The 17,015-nt window shown below is 43.2% G+C and overlaps 1 protein-coding gene across 7 annotated transcripts in view; it reads left to right on the top strand.

The window, feature by feature from the left end:
- Window positions 1-17,015, top strand: part of LOC136437819 (protein virilizer homolog) — a 99,077-nt gene that overhangs the window by 35,940 nt on the left and 46,122 nt on the right. For 6 of the 7 annotated variants that reach the window (XM_066432315.1, XM_066432313.1, XM_066432314.1 and 3 more), the window contains exons 25-33: window positions 5,800-5,971; window positions 6,488-6,624; window positions 7,313-7,421; window positions 8,054-8,144; window positions 13,688-13,861; window positions 14,544-14,649; window positions 15,164-15,238; window positions 15,797-15,984; window positions 16,565-16,817. In XM_066432315.1, coding sequence (XP_066288412.1) covers window positions 5,800-5,971; window positions 6,488-6,624; window positions 7,313-7,421; window positions 8,054-8,144; window positions 13,688-13,861; window positions 14,544-14,649; window positions 15,164-15,238; window positions 15,797-15,984; window positions 16,565-16,817 — 1,305 coding nt within the window. The remainder of the gene's footprint in view (window positions 1-5,799; window positions 5,972-6,487; window positions 6,625-7,312; window positions 7,422-8,053; window positions 8,145-13,687; window positions 13,862-14,543; window positions 14,650-15,163; window positions 15,239-15,796; window positions 15,985-16,564; window positions 16,818-17,015) is intronic. The other variant, XM_066432312.1, reaches the window with a different exon arrangement.

The following is a 17,015-nucleotide window of genomic DNA, read 5'->3' as shown; positions in this document are numbered from 1 at the left end:
ACAAAATGTTTCCAATTTGATAATTCTTAAATCTGCTCATAGACAAATTTCACAGTAATCTGAACTTTATAATTACATATTTGATTAACCTTTTCCATGTTCAGCCCTCAACACGACATTTGCGTTATTCACATAGCTAGGTAGGGGGGAGAAGGTTAAGTTATAATAGTCCAGCGGCATAGTTCCCAAAATTAGCTGAATTGTGCAATTTTGTCTAAAAGCACCAAATTTGGCACACATGTAGTTGAACATATCCTGCACAAATCTGGATATGGAGGCATTTTCATTTCGGCCCAGGAGCGCCGTGGCGGCATCTTAAGTTTAGAACACCCAAAATAGACTGACCGTTCTAGTACCCTTAATAAGGGCGAGGGGCAAAAGATTAAATATTAATGTTTCTTCATGAAAATTTGTTTATCATAAAAGTCAACCACAAGGATCGTAAATCTGTTATTTTTTTTAAGACAACACGCTTCTATAGAAAATTATTCGTCCTTAAAGTTAATTTATTTTCCATTTTTTAACATAAAAAATGGATAGTTCACTTTCCGTTATCAGGCAAAGTTTTTAGGTACCTATGGGACCTTTGTTGATACTGAAGTCTGATTCGTCACAATGTTGACAGCATTTTATTCTTTAAATGGCCGAAATCCACCAATTCTGTCAGGAGATATAAGTGTATATAGAATTACATTACGATGCATATTTTACCTGAAAGGCCGTTGCTAAGGCTGTTGCTAAGGAAATCTTTTGCTGTACTTTATCTAAGTTTTGCCAATAAATCGCTTTTGAAAACCTAATTTTTTCTGGGGAGTTTTTCTGTTTGCCTTAGTGTGCATGCAGGAAGTAATATTGACATGTTTACTTATATTTAGATTAAACAAAACTTTAAAAAAATGAAATCACGTCTTATGTTATTGATATATGCTACTTGTGTTCATTGCCATTGGAGGGGACAGTCCATGGCCCAGGTCCCTCAAAATAGCCATTTGGTACCAAACAGAGGGACGAAGGGTGACTTACTTTTTTGAAAAGGTTGATTCCTCCACTTTATCATCATGCATGATAATCATGTCAAATGTCCAGCTTTTTAGGAATTATCACGTGATATGATGACGTCACTCAAAACCGTAGAACGACCAAAAATTGTCTATATGATATCAAGTTAGTTCATGTGGTTTTAATAATAATCAACCATTTTTTCATTGGTATTTCTATACGTTGAGATTAAACAAAGACCAGTTAAGTACATTTAAGGCCATTTTGAAATAAACTTCGGCAGATTTCAATAATGGTTGCCATGGAAACGGTGAAAAATAACATTCTCTCACAGGAAAGTTACTAAATAAGCCTTTTTTGGATGCTTCTGAATTCCATTCATCATCAAGGCTTGACCAATGAAACTAAACAATCCATAACTAATAATAGGGCACTTAGAAAACATTTTAGCTTGGTACGAAATAAGTAGAAGTTATTTTACTTAAGAAATCAGGTGACATGCGCCATTTTGGCGGCCATCTTGGATCTGCTAACTTGCAGCATAATTTTTTTACAAGTACTAAACATTTATCGAAGACTTTTACCATTATGCTAAATGTTTTTGACATGACTATAACTTGTGTTGTATTTAAATAAAGTTAGGCAGATCTTATGATGGTTGCCATGGAAACGGTGAAAAATACAATTCTCTCAAGCAAGGGAAAATTACTAAACAAGCCATTTTTTATGCTTATGAATTCCAGTCATTATCAAGACTTGGCCAACACCCCTGAATGATCCATTACTAATATTAGGGCTCTTAGAAAATATTTCAGCTAGGTAAAGAATAAGTAGAAGTTATTTTACCTAAGAAATCAGGTGACATGCGCCATTTAGGCGGCCATCTTGGATCTGCTATCGTGCTTAATTTCTTACAAGTACTAAACGTTAATTATAGATTTTTACCATTATGCTACTTTGTGATACATAGGCCCTCTAAACTATGTTTGAAGGCATTTTGAAATACAGTTAGGCAGATTTTATGACGGTTGCCATGGAAACGGTGCTTAAGTAACAACTTATCACAGCACAGTTGCTACATGGTATAACAAACATTCTTGAATGCTCATCATTTCCCGTCATAATCAAGACTTGGCCAAGTTCATTTTCTTCCTGTTTTGAGTTCAAGTTCTACAGCCTGAACAAAAGAAAGATAAGAAAATATATACTAACATGAAGAAAAAAAATAGACGGGCTGCACTCCCAGACTGCTGCCACATAATTTGAACAGCCTGTATCTGAGCTCATTGACGTCGCTTGTTACTGGTCGGGAAGAGTATATGTGGAAAGTGAAATCCTGTAGTTTCTTGAAAGCTCATCTGATAGCTCCGACCCATTCCATTCATACTTGTTTGAACATTTCCCGGAAGTCTCTGTTTTCCTTAACAAGCTGAATTGCTCCCAACTTCCCTCGTCCAGAAATCGCACTCACAGTATCGCATCCGGGGTAGGTATGCATTCCAAGGAGACTGTTGCAAAGGTCTTTAAATAATGACCGCACTCGCGATACTAATATATCGTATTCGTGAAATATATCCTATTCGTGTCTGCATCCGCGCCGGGCCACACTTGAAAAAAATTGATGGTGGAATTGAGTGCTTGAATGCCAAACAGAGTAGGAAGACGTCTGTACCTTCCGATGACACAATCACTGTGTCGTAGCCTGACCTGGCTGCATGGCCAACATGAAGCATGATGTGTCAGCTTCTCCTGATTTGACTTAAAGTCTTGAACAGCATTGGCACTAGGTTTTGATGCCAAATACTACAATAGCCCGGATTTTCTGATGCAACAAGATGTTTTAAGCGCCCCTGTGTAATTGTTTTAAAATTTTAGTCCCCCCCGCTACGCCAAAAATTATGAATATTGTAGGTCAAAAGTTATCAAAATGCCAATTACCTTTTTGTCAAAAATTCATACCATGCCCACATTTGGTAAAATCTGTCCTAAGTGCTTTACTATCTGGTTTCCTGGTGGGGTTCCCCGGGATCTTTGCAACTTTTAAATCCGCATCACATTAGAAGCAGAATATTGCAACACATGTGTCAGTGATTTTCGCCAAAATTGCCATTCTGATGAGGGAAAATTTAAATGACATCTACATATTGCAGCATTTTGTCTCTAATGTGATGTGGTTTTGACTCAATGACAAAACTTGCAATTGCATTCACCATAATTGAAGTTTGGCAGGTCCAACACTAACAAGGTCAAAAGCCAAGAACGAAGATGAAGGGGTGGCCTAATGCTGTCTTGTCACTTAAGAATAATAAGAATATTAATGCATGCTTTATCTCCTTGGCCTTGCACGGGCTGTTGAAGTCCAGCAAACCAGGTCTATTCCTGGAAAGATTCTTGCAACTTAAGTTTAAGAGACCACTGGCTGTTATACACATATACAATTTTGAAGCAAAACATTGCCTGCAGAAATTAGGCACTTCACAACTGCTTCCTCACCAATATGAATCGGCCACAGTCCAGACGAAGTGAGAACTTGTCATTAACGAATACAGTGGTGAAATTTAAAAGCTGCTGTACATTTTTTGTGAGAACAAATCGGGAAGGGATTTCCAAGGAAACATTTTTGGTGTCAAGATGTCAAAATCACAGTTGTATTCCATGCGTAATGACCACAATGGTCAATGTAAGGAAAAGGTCTATAAGAAGTGGGAGTGAACTACCAGAGGAAAAGGATATTCACTTCCCCTCAATATGTAACATTTACAGTAATAGAAAAGTTGAAGGATTAGCCATTTAGATCCTTAAAAATTGATATGAGCCAAATTATGGACACTTAAGTTTTACGCCAAGTGCACCACAACGTTAGTATCGGTGGAAGAAATCATAGCCACGGTGGGTTTCCCTCCCTCTTAAAAGTGGCTGTCGCTTCAGAAGACCGTTTAAGTGAGACAACCATGACATTTAGATTAGCCACATATAAGATATGACATTTTCGTTTCGATGATGCTTTACAATTCTTTGACTTTCTAAAGGGGTATTTGATGTCATTTGTGATCCATCTTGCTGAACAAAATGTTTTTAGCAACTAGAAAGGCCGTCATTTGATCCTGAGCAAATACAGCATGTTTCGCCCATACTCCTACCCATGCAAAAAATGGACTGTCCCAAAAGAACACTTGGGCAAATCGAAATATTAAGAAAAAACTTCTGCCCAAAAGTGAACTATTGCAAAGTCATCCCAGTAAGAAATTGAGATTTCTCAATTTGACCCTATATGCAAATAACAGACTCTTCCAAAGGCAACCTATACATAAGGCACCATTCTAAAATACTTCCACTCAAAAAATGGATCACCTCAGTCCAAAATTGAGTTTAAAACCAATCAGTCCCTCTTAGAATTAAAAAAAATCCCCACGGGTAAGAATGGTCTTCAACCATAATATGGGTGAGATACAAAAATATGACCCCCTTTGTTTGAATGGATGCTTCAAGAGTAAACATTTTTGGTTGAGAATTTTTTTATTTCAAAAATCGTTTAGAAAGGCTGTATGCCAAACATTTGTATAAGGGCCAGTGTACATTACTAAGGCAGACACATGACAAATTTCACATCATTTTGGTCTAATACATAGGAATTGGAGATGTGCGTCTTTGTTCTGAAAATAGCCAAAAAATTCGAAAAACAATTCTAGTAATATGCCAAAAGTGTTAGCAAAGCCAATTATGTATCGATAAACTTAAAAGTGGTTTGTTTCCAAATGAATATCACATAAAAGATAAAGTTCTGTGTGAGTTGTATGTCTTCTTCCTTGTATTACTTCTACCCACAACTGGACAATACAAACAACCCACTTTAAAATTGAATTTTAAAAATTTTGGTCCCCACGAGCAACAATGGACTCTTCCTAAAATACCCCCATACTACATGGACTCTTCCAACTTATCCTTTCCCATCCCCATTGCGAAACATACATCCGTATCAAATTCCAGGTCATTTGGTTTGAATACAAGGACACAAGAGCCAAAAATGTACTTTTTTGGTCTATAAATGGCAAAAAAATCGAAAAATTAACGCTTTTAAAGTGATGTATGTAAAATATATTACAAAGGCCATGTGTAACTATATCATAGACACCCTCACACCAAATTCCAGGTTATTTGCTTTAATTACCATGGCACAGGAGCCCAAAATGTACATATTTGGTCCGAAAATGGCAAAAAAGCACATTTTAAGTAATGCATGCCAAAAATGTAAATAGAGTCCTGTCGACATAGATCATAAGCATCTCCATACCAAATTTCAGGTCATTTGGTTAAAATACCTGGACACAGGAGCCAAAATATACATTTTTGGTAGGAAAATAGCCAAAAAGGCCGTAAAATATTTTCTGGGCAAAAATTGAGATGCCTCCATATCTATTTTTGTTAAGAATACATTCAACTACATGTGTACCAAATTTCGTGCTTTTAGACAAATTTGCACAATTTTTCAGCTATGCCGCTGGACTATAAGAAGCCCTAGCATCTTGCCGTTATAATTGTTTGAGTTTGTGATCCACTTGTAGCTACAATATTAGTTGCCTCTATTTTTATTTTACTGTAAATTCATTTATTTTTGAGGGGACTTTATTTTACAGTAGAATGTGAAGTTCATGGTTGAAAAAATTTTGTAGTACTACATTAGAAATGCACATTGTCACAGTGTCATGAATTTACAGTGGAGATGTCACAGCAAAAACAGTGAAAATAGAACCTCTGAACATTTCAAGATTTGCAGTATCCCTTTCGTATTCTGTGTCCCAGTTCCGAGATGTGCGGTTGCTGAAGTCGCTGCTGACGCTCCACACGGTGTTGTGTTCCGCCCCCACCACCGGAACCTTCATCCAGGAGACGCAGCGCGTGCAGACGGACGTCATCGACGTGTTCCTGACCTTCACACAGCCTCCCGTCACACAGAAGTCTGACAGTGAAGAAGGTGGGAGGCAAAATTTCTGTGCTTGACCATCTTGCTGCTACCTAACTTTGTAACCAATGGGGAATTGGGTGCCAAACGGCTACTCCAGAGTGCTAAAGGTTAAGGGGCAATGAAGATGAAAAGATATTGTTGACTGGGAAACATTGACATATTATTGTGTTTTGAAATTCTGTGCATAGAATCTGGTCCCATGCTGGGACTGTGGGAGTCAGTGATTCATTTTGCACAAACTGCTAATTTCTTTTCAGCAGCTTTAATTGTCAGCCTGCAGTTAGTGTTTTCTCTGCTAGGCGGTGCTGCTATTGGACTCTGCAGCAAAATTTAGTAGTGGAGAAACAGTAACTTTTGGGAGAAATATGAAGAGAAATTTTTGACAGCAGATCAGGACTCATCTTGTATCCCCCCCTCAGATTTCATGACGAGAGTAGTTTTTTAAACCAATGAATTACAAATGTACCAACCTAGTGAAGCTGTTCACTTAAGCTTAAAGTACAAGTGACTATTTTCCACTTGCAGCCTTGGGGAACACGACCTGGTCCATGATGCTGAAGGAGGTGCTGCAGTACATCATGTCGGCACCGGAGGCGTTCCTGGGGGGGCTCACCATGCTGTCTGAGCTGCTGCCACTACCCCTGCCCATGGGGGCCCGGGAGGTGGGGAGCCTTTCATTAACTTCTGGTTACTTTGCTTTTATTTTCCCTGCTTGTTTGTTTGTTTGTTTGTGTTTGATGTATTACACACCCGGTAAACTGCCTCATGGTGTAACACACCAGGTTTGTACTGAAGAGTACAAGCTGCATATCTGGACAGATTTGTTTGTATTGTTTATTGTTTATTTCAAGCTCGATTGCAGATATTGACAAACACATACACATAGGCAAACACATTTAAAATATTGCTAAATATTTACAGTTGGTTGTATACCTTAAAAAAGAATAATGACCTCTACACCACCAGATTTTGTGTAAAAACTTGACTACAGAGTTGTTTCAACCGGGGACCTATAGGAAATCTACAGCACTTCTTCCTTACATCTAAAGCTATCTGCCACAAAAAAATCAAGACAGAGGATACAAAAACCAGAGGTTCTGCTGCACTACCAAGGGCACACACTAGGAGGCCCTAAATCTACCTTGACCTTTGTCTCCCCAAGAAATACCCACATACCAAATGTTATCACAATCCATCCAGAGTATCTTCAATAAGTTATGCTGACTACAAATATCTGGAAACACACACTAATGAGTAGACAAACACACTAAAACATTTTTCATGCAGGTAATGTTTTGGAACACTCATTTCAAATGTCATCTACATGTAACTCCTGTATGTTTTTCCTAGTCTTTGTCACCTGATGATGTGATATTAGCCCTGAACAACCGTAAACTGTGGAGTGCGTATCTCCACATCCACAGCAGTGAGCTGCAGCAGGTCATCAAGGCACTGGCAGGTCAGACAACTGTGGTAGAATTAGAACTACAGTCAAACCTGTACAAGTCACCACCTTTTTGGTGGTCCCTTAGATGATTTTTCCCATCGGCACAAGCATTAAGAATCCTGTCTGTAGTGACCACTTGTCCACATAGACCAGATTATATACTCATAGGTCCCCTGTGTGGTCTTCTTGGGCAGTTTTCACCGTAGCTTGTTCTTGTAATCAAACACTTATTGTCAGAGTACTAATATCTTATGATACTCATATTCTTCATTCTGATTGAAGGTTTTCAAAGCGTAAATTTATAATTTGACATTGCTATTTCAGTAGCTTGTCAAAAGGGTGTGTTTTTTTTACTAGATTTCCATTGATGAAGTTTATTGGTATGTTCCACTAAAAGAAAATGGAAGTGTATCTACTGAAAGATCAAAGTCGGCCACTATAATGGTAGATAGAAGTCCAAATGCTACATGTATGTACAGTATACAGAGTATAATATGTGGTTGGAATTCTTCCTCTTTATTAATGAGTACAATGAGCAGTGTACCAAAGACTGCAACACATGCAATTTGGATATGCATCGAGAGCCGGAAACCAAATTCTCACAGCGTTCTTGCAACAACTCCACCTGTGTCACCTGTTTATAGGTTCAGGCTGTTCGCAGCTGCAGCAGCTGCTGAAGCGGGTGTGCTGGCAGATGGCTGACCTGGCTGCACCCACCTCCCTCATGGTCGTACGGTGAGACACTAAATTTCACCTCAACATTTTTCAGATGTTAACTGCTGCATTAACCCTTGTTCTGCAGGACCCCTTTATACATTGTATATGGGTTGCACATTTCAGAGCCTGTATGCAAGTCCCATATGTGTACAGGTTGGGGTTATTTGTCTTCTGCATCCTCTCGGTTGTCAGTCAGACTTATGACTGTAGGTGTAATCAAGCCTGACCACCCCCATGTGTCCTTATCTTGGTAGCTCCCAAGAAGAAAGAAACTCCCCTAATCCCTTGCGTCGGCACGATCCTCAGTCTAAATTTTTTAAGCTAGTGTACACACCTCCGTGTGTCCTTCTCCGTAAAAACGGCCAGGAACCAACTGTTAGTTGGTGCTCCTTCCCCTTAGTTTTTCTCCTCGCGCCATGGCTTCTTCAGACGAGTTTCTACGCGTCGGCCCGCCTGTTCTGCGGGCTTGCAGTGTGGTTCCAGCCACACACGAGACGTCTTGTCAGCGCCGGCGGCAGGGAGAAGATGGCGCCGGGACCGAAGACCCTTGCGATCCCACTGCGGATCGCTAGAGGGCGCGGCCGCACGCACATGTTGATCATGCTCGCAGTGCGCCGCCATCTTGCTGTCTTCAGGAGAAGCAGCGCAAGAGAAGAAGAGTCGTCTCAGCGGGGTTCTACTGAGATGCCAGCGCCGCACCAACTTCTAGAGGCCAGTTGGCGGTCGGCTCGACTTTCCAGTCGCCGATTTCAGCGTTCCTGTGGCCTTGAAGCGGCTCGTCCGAGGAGACTTCAGCGGCGAGTGGGGGAGGGCAGCGTTCGTGACTTCTCCACACTGCAGGGTCTGCATGTCTCCGACGGATGCTCGCTTCCTGGCGGGAAGCATTTTTTCTCCTTTTTTAGGGTTGGTGACTTCTTACTGGCCCTCGCTGCGCCCAGATGCGTTTGCTGGCGTCCAGAAGATCTCCGACTCCAGCAAGCTTCGAACTACGTCGACAGCTTCTTCACGAAGTAAGAGGGACGCAACGATTCGCCCTGCGTCCATGGGAGGCTTCCGTCCTCCGTGACTTCGGCAGCTGGAGAAGAAGAAGATGTGTGGCTGTCCTCATCGAACAGCCGAGACTTCAGCGGTTCTTCGGAGTCTTCGACATCCGAGCGCCGCCTCATCGGCTCCAACAAGCGGAGTTGAGCAGGTCCTTTGCAAGTAGGACCTCCCTTACGGTTAGCCGCGGCTACCTTTATGGTCAGAAATTACGTTGTTCCTTCAATGAGAGCTGTTTTCACATGCTTTTTATTTTGTGGAATGCTGGATAATATTGTTGTTTTTCTATCTGTACATAACTTTACAGTTGTGTTGTCTTGATGGTATTGTCTGAAGTACAGACCATGATTAGTCCAGTGATTTATGGATTGTTTTAGCTGTGCCTTCAACGATAGCTGTTTTCACATGCATTTTTGTGGAATGCTGGATACTATTGTTGCTTTTAATCTGTACATACTTTACAGTTGTGTTTATCTTGATGATTCTGTATACAGACCATGATTTTAGTCCATTGATTTATGGATTATTTTTAGCTTGTCACAGTTCCCAGTTTCTTTCACTGGGTTTGTTGTTGTTTGATTGTTGTCAGAGGCACAGGCAGGTGAACCACTCAACTGTTGTCAGTTCAACCTGCGAATTGGGGCGATTTAGATATCCCCAACCCACTACTGCTGCTACTTGAGTCCGGGCAGCCATGAAGTTCTACTGCTTGACCCTGTGGGTTCATCTCCGGCTCCATCACGTGTGTTCCGGAGACTCTGCCATCACACAAGCGTCAGTAGTACTACAGTACTACACTTTGTCGAGGACGACAATAAAGTCTTTGCTGTTGGCAGGGTGGTAAAGCCAAGGAGGTGGTCATCCGACTCACATCTCATCCAGGCGGAATGATGGACAGAAGGTCAACTGCTGTTCCACAGCCCAACTGCCAGGGTCAACGTCCACTCCTTTGGGCTCCACACAACCAGAAGGCTAGGGTAACCTTATCCTTAGAGAATCTTATTGCAATCAGCTAGGCTCACATTGTTAGCCTTGTTGTTGGTTTTCTTGTATCTTGTATGTGTTCATGAGTTTTTGAGCATGTAGATGCCTCCAGTCAACGGCCAGAGTGGCGAAGTTCTGCAAACCAGCAGCCACTCGTGGTACCAAGGGCATTGTTGTCCGCGTACCTTCCTTAGGTTCGAGAGCGAGGGCAACTTCGTTCCAGTCAGGATATCCTCACAGACTTGTCAGTCCTGAACACGAGAGTAGCTTCAGCTCTTGCATTGTGTCATTGAGACGAGTTTGGTGCACAAACTATTAACAGTTTCTCTGTCAGCACACAGCTTCCATACCTACGACAATCAGCTCGTGTCAGAGGAGTGGCCAAGGAAGAACATCAGGCCAGCGACTTCTCGACCTCAACAGAGGATTCTGCACAACTGGGGTCTGGCCGACTTCTGAGCAGGGAGCTCTAAGAAGTTGCAGCAGACGTCTCTGGGTTGGTGATTGGTCAGCTGGACAACTTAGCCGCATCTGCAACCAACCCCTGCCACCTTACACAGAGTTGGCATCATCGCTTCATAGAAGTGAAGGGACTACAGAGATGGTCATCAGGCAGAATCCTGCAACTTCTGAGACTTGACTGCGGTCATCTCAGGACTGGTCCATCGCCGATGTACGACCTCATCGACTACCACACCCTAACTGCTTGCAGTTAGGCCCAGCAGATGGCAGACAGTGCAGTGCAGTGCAGGGCTGGTGTTGGTTCCAGCTGAGAGCATCTCCTGCCATACAGATTACCATCTGTAGGGATTTCCCTTTCTCAGGGTTTTCCCAGAGGGTTACGCCAGCTACTACTTCAACCTGCCGAGATCTACAGCAGGCGGAGCAGACTACTTCAGCAGACGTCCTACAACAGGTGGTACAGTCTGCTTCACCTGCATCAGCAGGTGTTCTACAAGTGGTGCAGCCTCCATCAGCATGTGGCCTGCAGCAGTCGTTGCAGTCATCTTCTGCAGGTGCAGGGCATTAAGTGATGCAGTCTTCAGCGGCAGGTACTCTGCTGCAGGTGGTGCACCCTACATCGGCATGCGCTGTGGCCCAGCAGGCAGGTGGGCAGTCTTCAGCAGCAGGTACTCCACTGCAGGTGGTGCACCCTACGTCAGCATGCGCTGTGGCCCAGCAACCAGGTGGGCAGTCTTCAGCAGCAGGTATCCTGCAGCAGGTGGTGCACCCTACGTCAGCATGCGCTGTGACCTAGCTGCCAGGTGGGCAGTCGTCAGCAGCAGGTGCCCTGCAACGACTGGTGCAGACTATGTCAGCAGATGCCCGACTGCAGGAGGTGCAGCGGACTACGTCGGCAGGTGCAGGGCTACAGGTGACTTCATCAGTCACTGCCTTACAGCAAGACGGGCAGACAATGGCAGCAGGTATGCGGCTATAGGTGGTGCTGATTCAGCCACGGCCTTACAGTAGGTAGGGTGGATTTGCCAACCTCTGCTGCAGAAGACGCCTGCCACTTTCCTTTGGGAAGATGGCAGGTAGAGGATGACGACTAGTCCTCCATTGGATCTGCAGGGGCAAGATGGACGGCGGAATACTGCAGATCAAGAGTTTAGAGATCAAGACAGGGTTCCACATCACTCTCACTGAGTCTCAGGGTGGAATTGTCAACGGCAGTCTCTTCGATGCAGTGACGGCTGGAGGAAGATGCCCAGGGTAGATGGTATACATCTACCATGGAAGAGGCCCACGGTAGTCGGCATACGACTACCATGATGACGGGGCATATGCATCATTTTCACGACTCTTAAGAGGGTGATCATGCTTGCATCCTGATGGCAATCAAGACACAAGTGGCATGGGCAGCTTTTCACCACTCTTTGGAGGGTGACTATGCTTGCAGCCTTAGAGGCTACCGGTACTTCACAAGATGCATCTCTTCCGCCATGACATCAACTTTCAGAGGAAGTGCAGCTAGCAGATTCTCTGCAGCCCTCCAGTAGCCTGCTAGGAGGAGGACTTCCTCTGTCACAGGGACTGGTCATGTTCCTGTCTACTTCACATCTCATCGGATAGGTTTGTCTCATCCTTGCAGACATTGAGAGCTATGACAGCTGCCTGTCAGTGGTAGTCACTCCTTCAGCATCCATAGGATAACCGCCGTCCTCCAGAATGGTCTCTAGCCAGCGGGTTGTTTTACGGCCTTCAAGTCCGACTTTGTGGTCCTGTCATGGTGCAAGTTTGTCCTCACAGACCCAAGGTCTACAGCCTTGGGATCTACAACCCTTTGCACTTAGGTGGCATTAGGTCTCGCAGCAGGAGGGACAGGACTTCATCGGGATTGCAGCATTCAACTCTTGCCAAGACAAGCCAGAGCAATCCATGTCAGGTCATCAGTGTGCTGCTGTCAGCTGTAGAGGATTACGCTTTTCGATCTTCTCGCATCAGAAGTTCTGAGAACGTGCTCTTCCCTGGTCAGCTAGCGGACTAGGGTTCCTTCCAGCTTAGTCACATAGTCATTATCTTCGTGAGCTACTAACGCCGAGAATGCGCCTTTCTACTACAGGACATCCGACTTAGTTTGAACATGGCTGCAGAATTCTTCACAGCTCTGGGCAACGGTCTTTCCCTTGGAATTCACCGGAGACAACAGAGTGAAGAGCAGGCTCTGCTTTTGTAGACTTCTTGTCGTCTTCCATGTTGGATCACCTGGCCTCAGGCTGTTAAGTCACCTACAGTCATAAGTCTGACTGACAACCGAGAGGATGCAGAAGACAATTACAAATTGTACAAACCTGTGCAGGACAGGTGTAGTTGTCTCTGCATCCCTCGTTGTCAGGCAGACTGCCCACCCTGAGGGAGATGGAACTTAGTTGTTCCTGTGAGTCCCTCCCGAGTGTACTTCGGCCAGGGATAGCTATAAACAGTTAGACTGAGGATCGTGCCGACGCAAGGGATTAGGGGAGTTTCTTTCTTCTTGGGAGCTACCAAGATAAGGACACATGGGGGTGGTCAGGCTTGATTACACCTACAGTCATAAGTCTGCCTGACAACGAGGGATGCAGAGACAACTACACCTGTCCTGCACAGGTTTGTACAATTTGTAATTTTCAGCTTAACACATCACACCGCAGCGAAACGCACCGAATACAGAAGTAACTGCCACAGCAGCGCACAAAAAGTCAAGGGAAAATGACCTGATTAAGAAATCAAGCTGGTGAAATAAATTGCGTAGAAAACGCCAGCAGGGCAAGGGTTAAGTACTTGATATGTTTCCCTACCCTAGAGCGATCGGGCACTGTGTTTGGATGGGATGCTACAATGTGGGTTACATTTTAGCCATGAAGAGATTGGAATGCTGAATTTCTATTATTATGATCATGGCATAACAAGGTGGCCTAGTAGACATTCATGTATGATTTTCAAGAAATAAAAAAATGCCAGAAGAGGGTAAAATGGAACTGCTTGGTAGAAAAAAGTAACATAGCTAGTTAGATGCCACAGACGTCTGACAGTGATTCTTCCTCTTCCCATAGTTCACTGTTTGACATTGTACTGGACTCCATCAATACCAACGAGAAGGGTCGCGAGGAGAGCCGACCCGTGGACAAGCCGTGTTCAGCCAACACCCTGCGTCTGCTTGAGCTGGTGGAAGACCTGATGTCCCAGGCTCCCATCAAGGCCCCTGCCCTGCACCTCCTCAGGAGTGGGTCAGTGGGCATAGTCTGTCATGGTGTCAACAGTTGCAGTGTTATAAACTTAGATAGGGATGATCAGAAGTGTTCATGATAGCTTGAAAGTTCATCTGTGTTGGTACAAGTCATTCCTTGACAAATTGTTCAGTTGAAAATTTGGGTATGTCCGATTTCTGTGTTGGAAATTACAGTTCAAACTTGTTCCAAAAGTGTTTATGATGGTTCATTTTTGTCTATCTATATGTAATGATGCTATTTTTTAAAATTATATGGTAGTGGGGCAAAAATTGTGTTTTTTTAATCTCCCAGCAGATGTTTGGGAGGCCAAAATCACCTTGCTTGGAGATTACTGTTTTAGAACAATTTACTGTCTAGGAAATTTTGATGTGAACTTTTGTGTGCCTCTTTTTTTCCCTTGCTCAAGTTTAGTTTTATCATGACAAATACTCTCTCTCTCTACCCTATATATTTTCTATGACTCTGTCATGTTCCTGACTACAGACTTGGAAAGATACATGTATAGAATCTGTTGGCATGCCCTGCCAGGCGTTATAAACAGCCATCGGGTCTTAACAGCCATCAGAGGCCAGTAGTTATTTGAAAAAAAAGTTAGACAAGGGCTGCAACAGAGGCTAGTTGAGGGCAGTGTGCAACTATAAAATGTGTACATGGATGTTTCTTCCATCTGTCCCTACAGAGCCAAGTCAGATGAGAAGTACCTGGACCTTCTGTACTTCCTGTGTCTGCTGATGAACGTGGTGTCGGACCAGCAGAATCACCTCCAGGCTACAGACTGTGTTGTGGTAGGTGTTTGGAAAATCTTCCTCCGCTGTGTTTCACATATGGCAGCTATGTGACAAGGGATGTCCCTGTATCTCAACTGGCAGCATCCTGACAGTTGCCCCTAGTTCCAGTTAGTTGGTAACTGGGTTCAAATCCTGGGATGGGCATCTTGGTTGTTGCTGCACCCGCCTTTTGGAAGTGACATAAAATGGGGGTCCTGTGTTTGAGGGTGTGCCTCAAGCATGTTAAAGGGGAAGGGCTAGCAGCCCCTTCCTGTAGAAATATACCTGCTACAGAAACAGCAAGGAAACTTGCTAACCTATGTTCCACTAGGTGCTACATGTACAAGGTGAACAACAACAGCTATCTGAGAAGGGGTTCATCCCTTCACATCAAACCCTTCTTTTGAATGACTTACATCAATGGATGGTAGCAGTTGCGTTTTTCTGCCATACAAAGTTTGTTTATAACAAAAAAGAAATTCCTTAGGATGTGGCTATGATTTAATCTTGAATGTTGTTGTTTCTTGTCCAGTCTATTTTCCAGTCCATGTGTGATCCAGATATCACTCTAACATCTCCGGAGAGTGGGGCATCCTTGCTTGAACAGGTACACGCTTGTGAGGTTACAAAATGTATACCAGTGAACAAATCAAGGCTGAGGTATAAGCGCAAACTTTCTTTTTTTCTCACAGGTACACATCATTTGGAAGGTTCAATAAATGTATCAGTTTAGGTTTAGATTTTGTTTATTGGAATGTATGAGTTGTTTCGCTAGATTTTTCTCAAATGCCATTGAATAAAAATGCAGCAAGTGAAACTCACACCTTAAGACACATGAGCAGCCATTTTTTTTATTTTTTTTATTACAATTGCAACAGTGGAACACATGTGTGTCACAGTCATTTCTATCTACGTACTTACATAATGATTATTTCCTATCCTTGGGGGTCCAAGCCTATGGACTAGACCAAAATACCTCAGTCAAATAACAATACTAAGAATGATGTACTTTCTAGATATTTTCCTTAGTTTATTATCAGTCAAATGAAAAAAAATGCTCTTGAACGATGTTGTGTTTTGAGTGATGTTAGCATTTATGACTCTTCCTATGAACTTCTTCCTCCACTGATTAAATTTCAAACCAACCAATCAAAACCCTAATCAGAAAATGAAACCCAATCAAACGTTGCAGCTGGCAAACTCGTTACCGGGTAAGGACCACCTGCTGTCCATCTGTACCACCCTACTGGACCATGTCAGCAGTGAGGAGCAGACCTTCGGAACCATCCTACAGGCTCTACGAACCATCGTCATGCTGTCTGAGCATGACTATGGCTTCTATACACTTAAAAGGTAAAGAGGGCCAGGATTGAATCAAAGTTGATCTCTTTATGTAAGGTTAACTGTAACATAACCATCTTACAGAAACTCTGAATTGTTGTCATGTTGTCTGAGCATGACTATAGCTTCTATACACTCAGAAAGTACTGGTTGAATCGGGAGTTGATATCTCTTATAACTAGGTGAGGTAAACTTTAACATATTATACCGTCTTGCAGGCTCTCTAAACTTCTATTGTCTGAGAATTTAGATCAGGACAAAATTGATCTCTTTAGATAAGGAAAACCGTAACATAACAGACTCAAAGGCTCTTCTGTTCCCTAACCCAATAACTAAAACAAGTTTCAATGTAGTGATAAAACAACGACTTTAAGCAGACACAAGGTTTAACAGAATTGACCTGCCTCATTTGACCTTGGTGTAAATGAGTAACTGACATAAGTTGGGGAGGTAAAAGGTGGTGGAAGGAGAGGGATGGGCTCTGCCTTCCAATATCATGACCAAGACACAGTGAATCAACAATCGACTGCCCCTACGGCTATTGTATGCTATGAGATCTTTACCTTTTTACCTTTTCTTAAACCTCTCAAAGTGCCCTGAAGAAGAGCACTGACTGTCTGTACAAGCTGTTGAAGAGACTAGCCTCGACCTTCAACAAGGACAACGCTGACCACCTGGCTGTCATCTCCACGACCTTTGAACTCCTGCGCGTGCTACTGACGATCGATGAGGAGATGGGTGCGGCCGTGCGGACCATGGTTCTGAGTGGGGTGGAGATGAGGGAGCTGTTGAACTGGTCAGACGAGCCAGAGTACCCTCTGCACAGTCTGGAGAAACACCTGACTGTAAGTTATCTCTGTTTTTGTTACCTTGGTGTATGAAGGTATCGTTTTCTGCATGTCTGTTTGTGTCTGTGTTTTTGCAGTCATTTCAATATGCTGTATATAGGCACATCTTGCCACAGTGCGACTGGAAAAGGGCAAAAGGTCATAGTTGTGGGAGTGACAGGAAGTATGAGGTTGTAGAATTAGTCATTTATCAAG

Source organism: Branchiostoma lanceolatum, chromosome 7 (genome assembly GCF_035083965.1).
Source record: "Branchiostoma lanceolatum isolate klBraLanc5 chromosome 7, klBraLanc5.hap2, whole genome shotgun sequence".
NCBI classification, from domain to species: domain Eukaryota; kingdom Metazoa; phylum Chordata; class Leptocardii; order Amphioxiformes; family Branchiostomatidae; genus Branchiostoma; species Branchiostoma lanceolatum.
The sequence above is the reverse complement of the archived record's forward strand: the minus strand, read 5'-3'. Positions and strand labels throughout refer to the sequence as shown.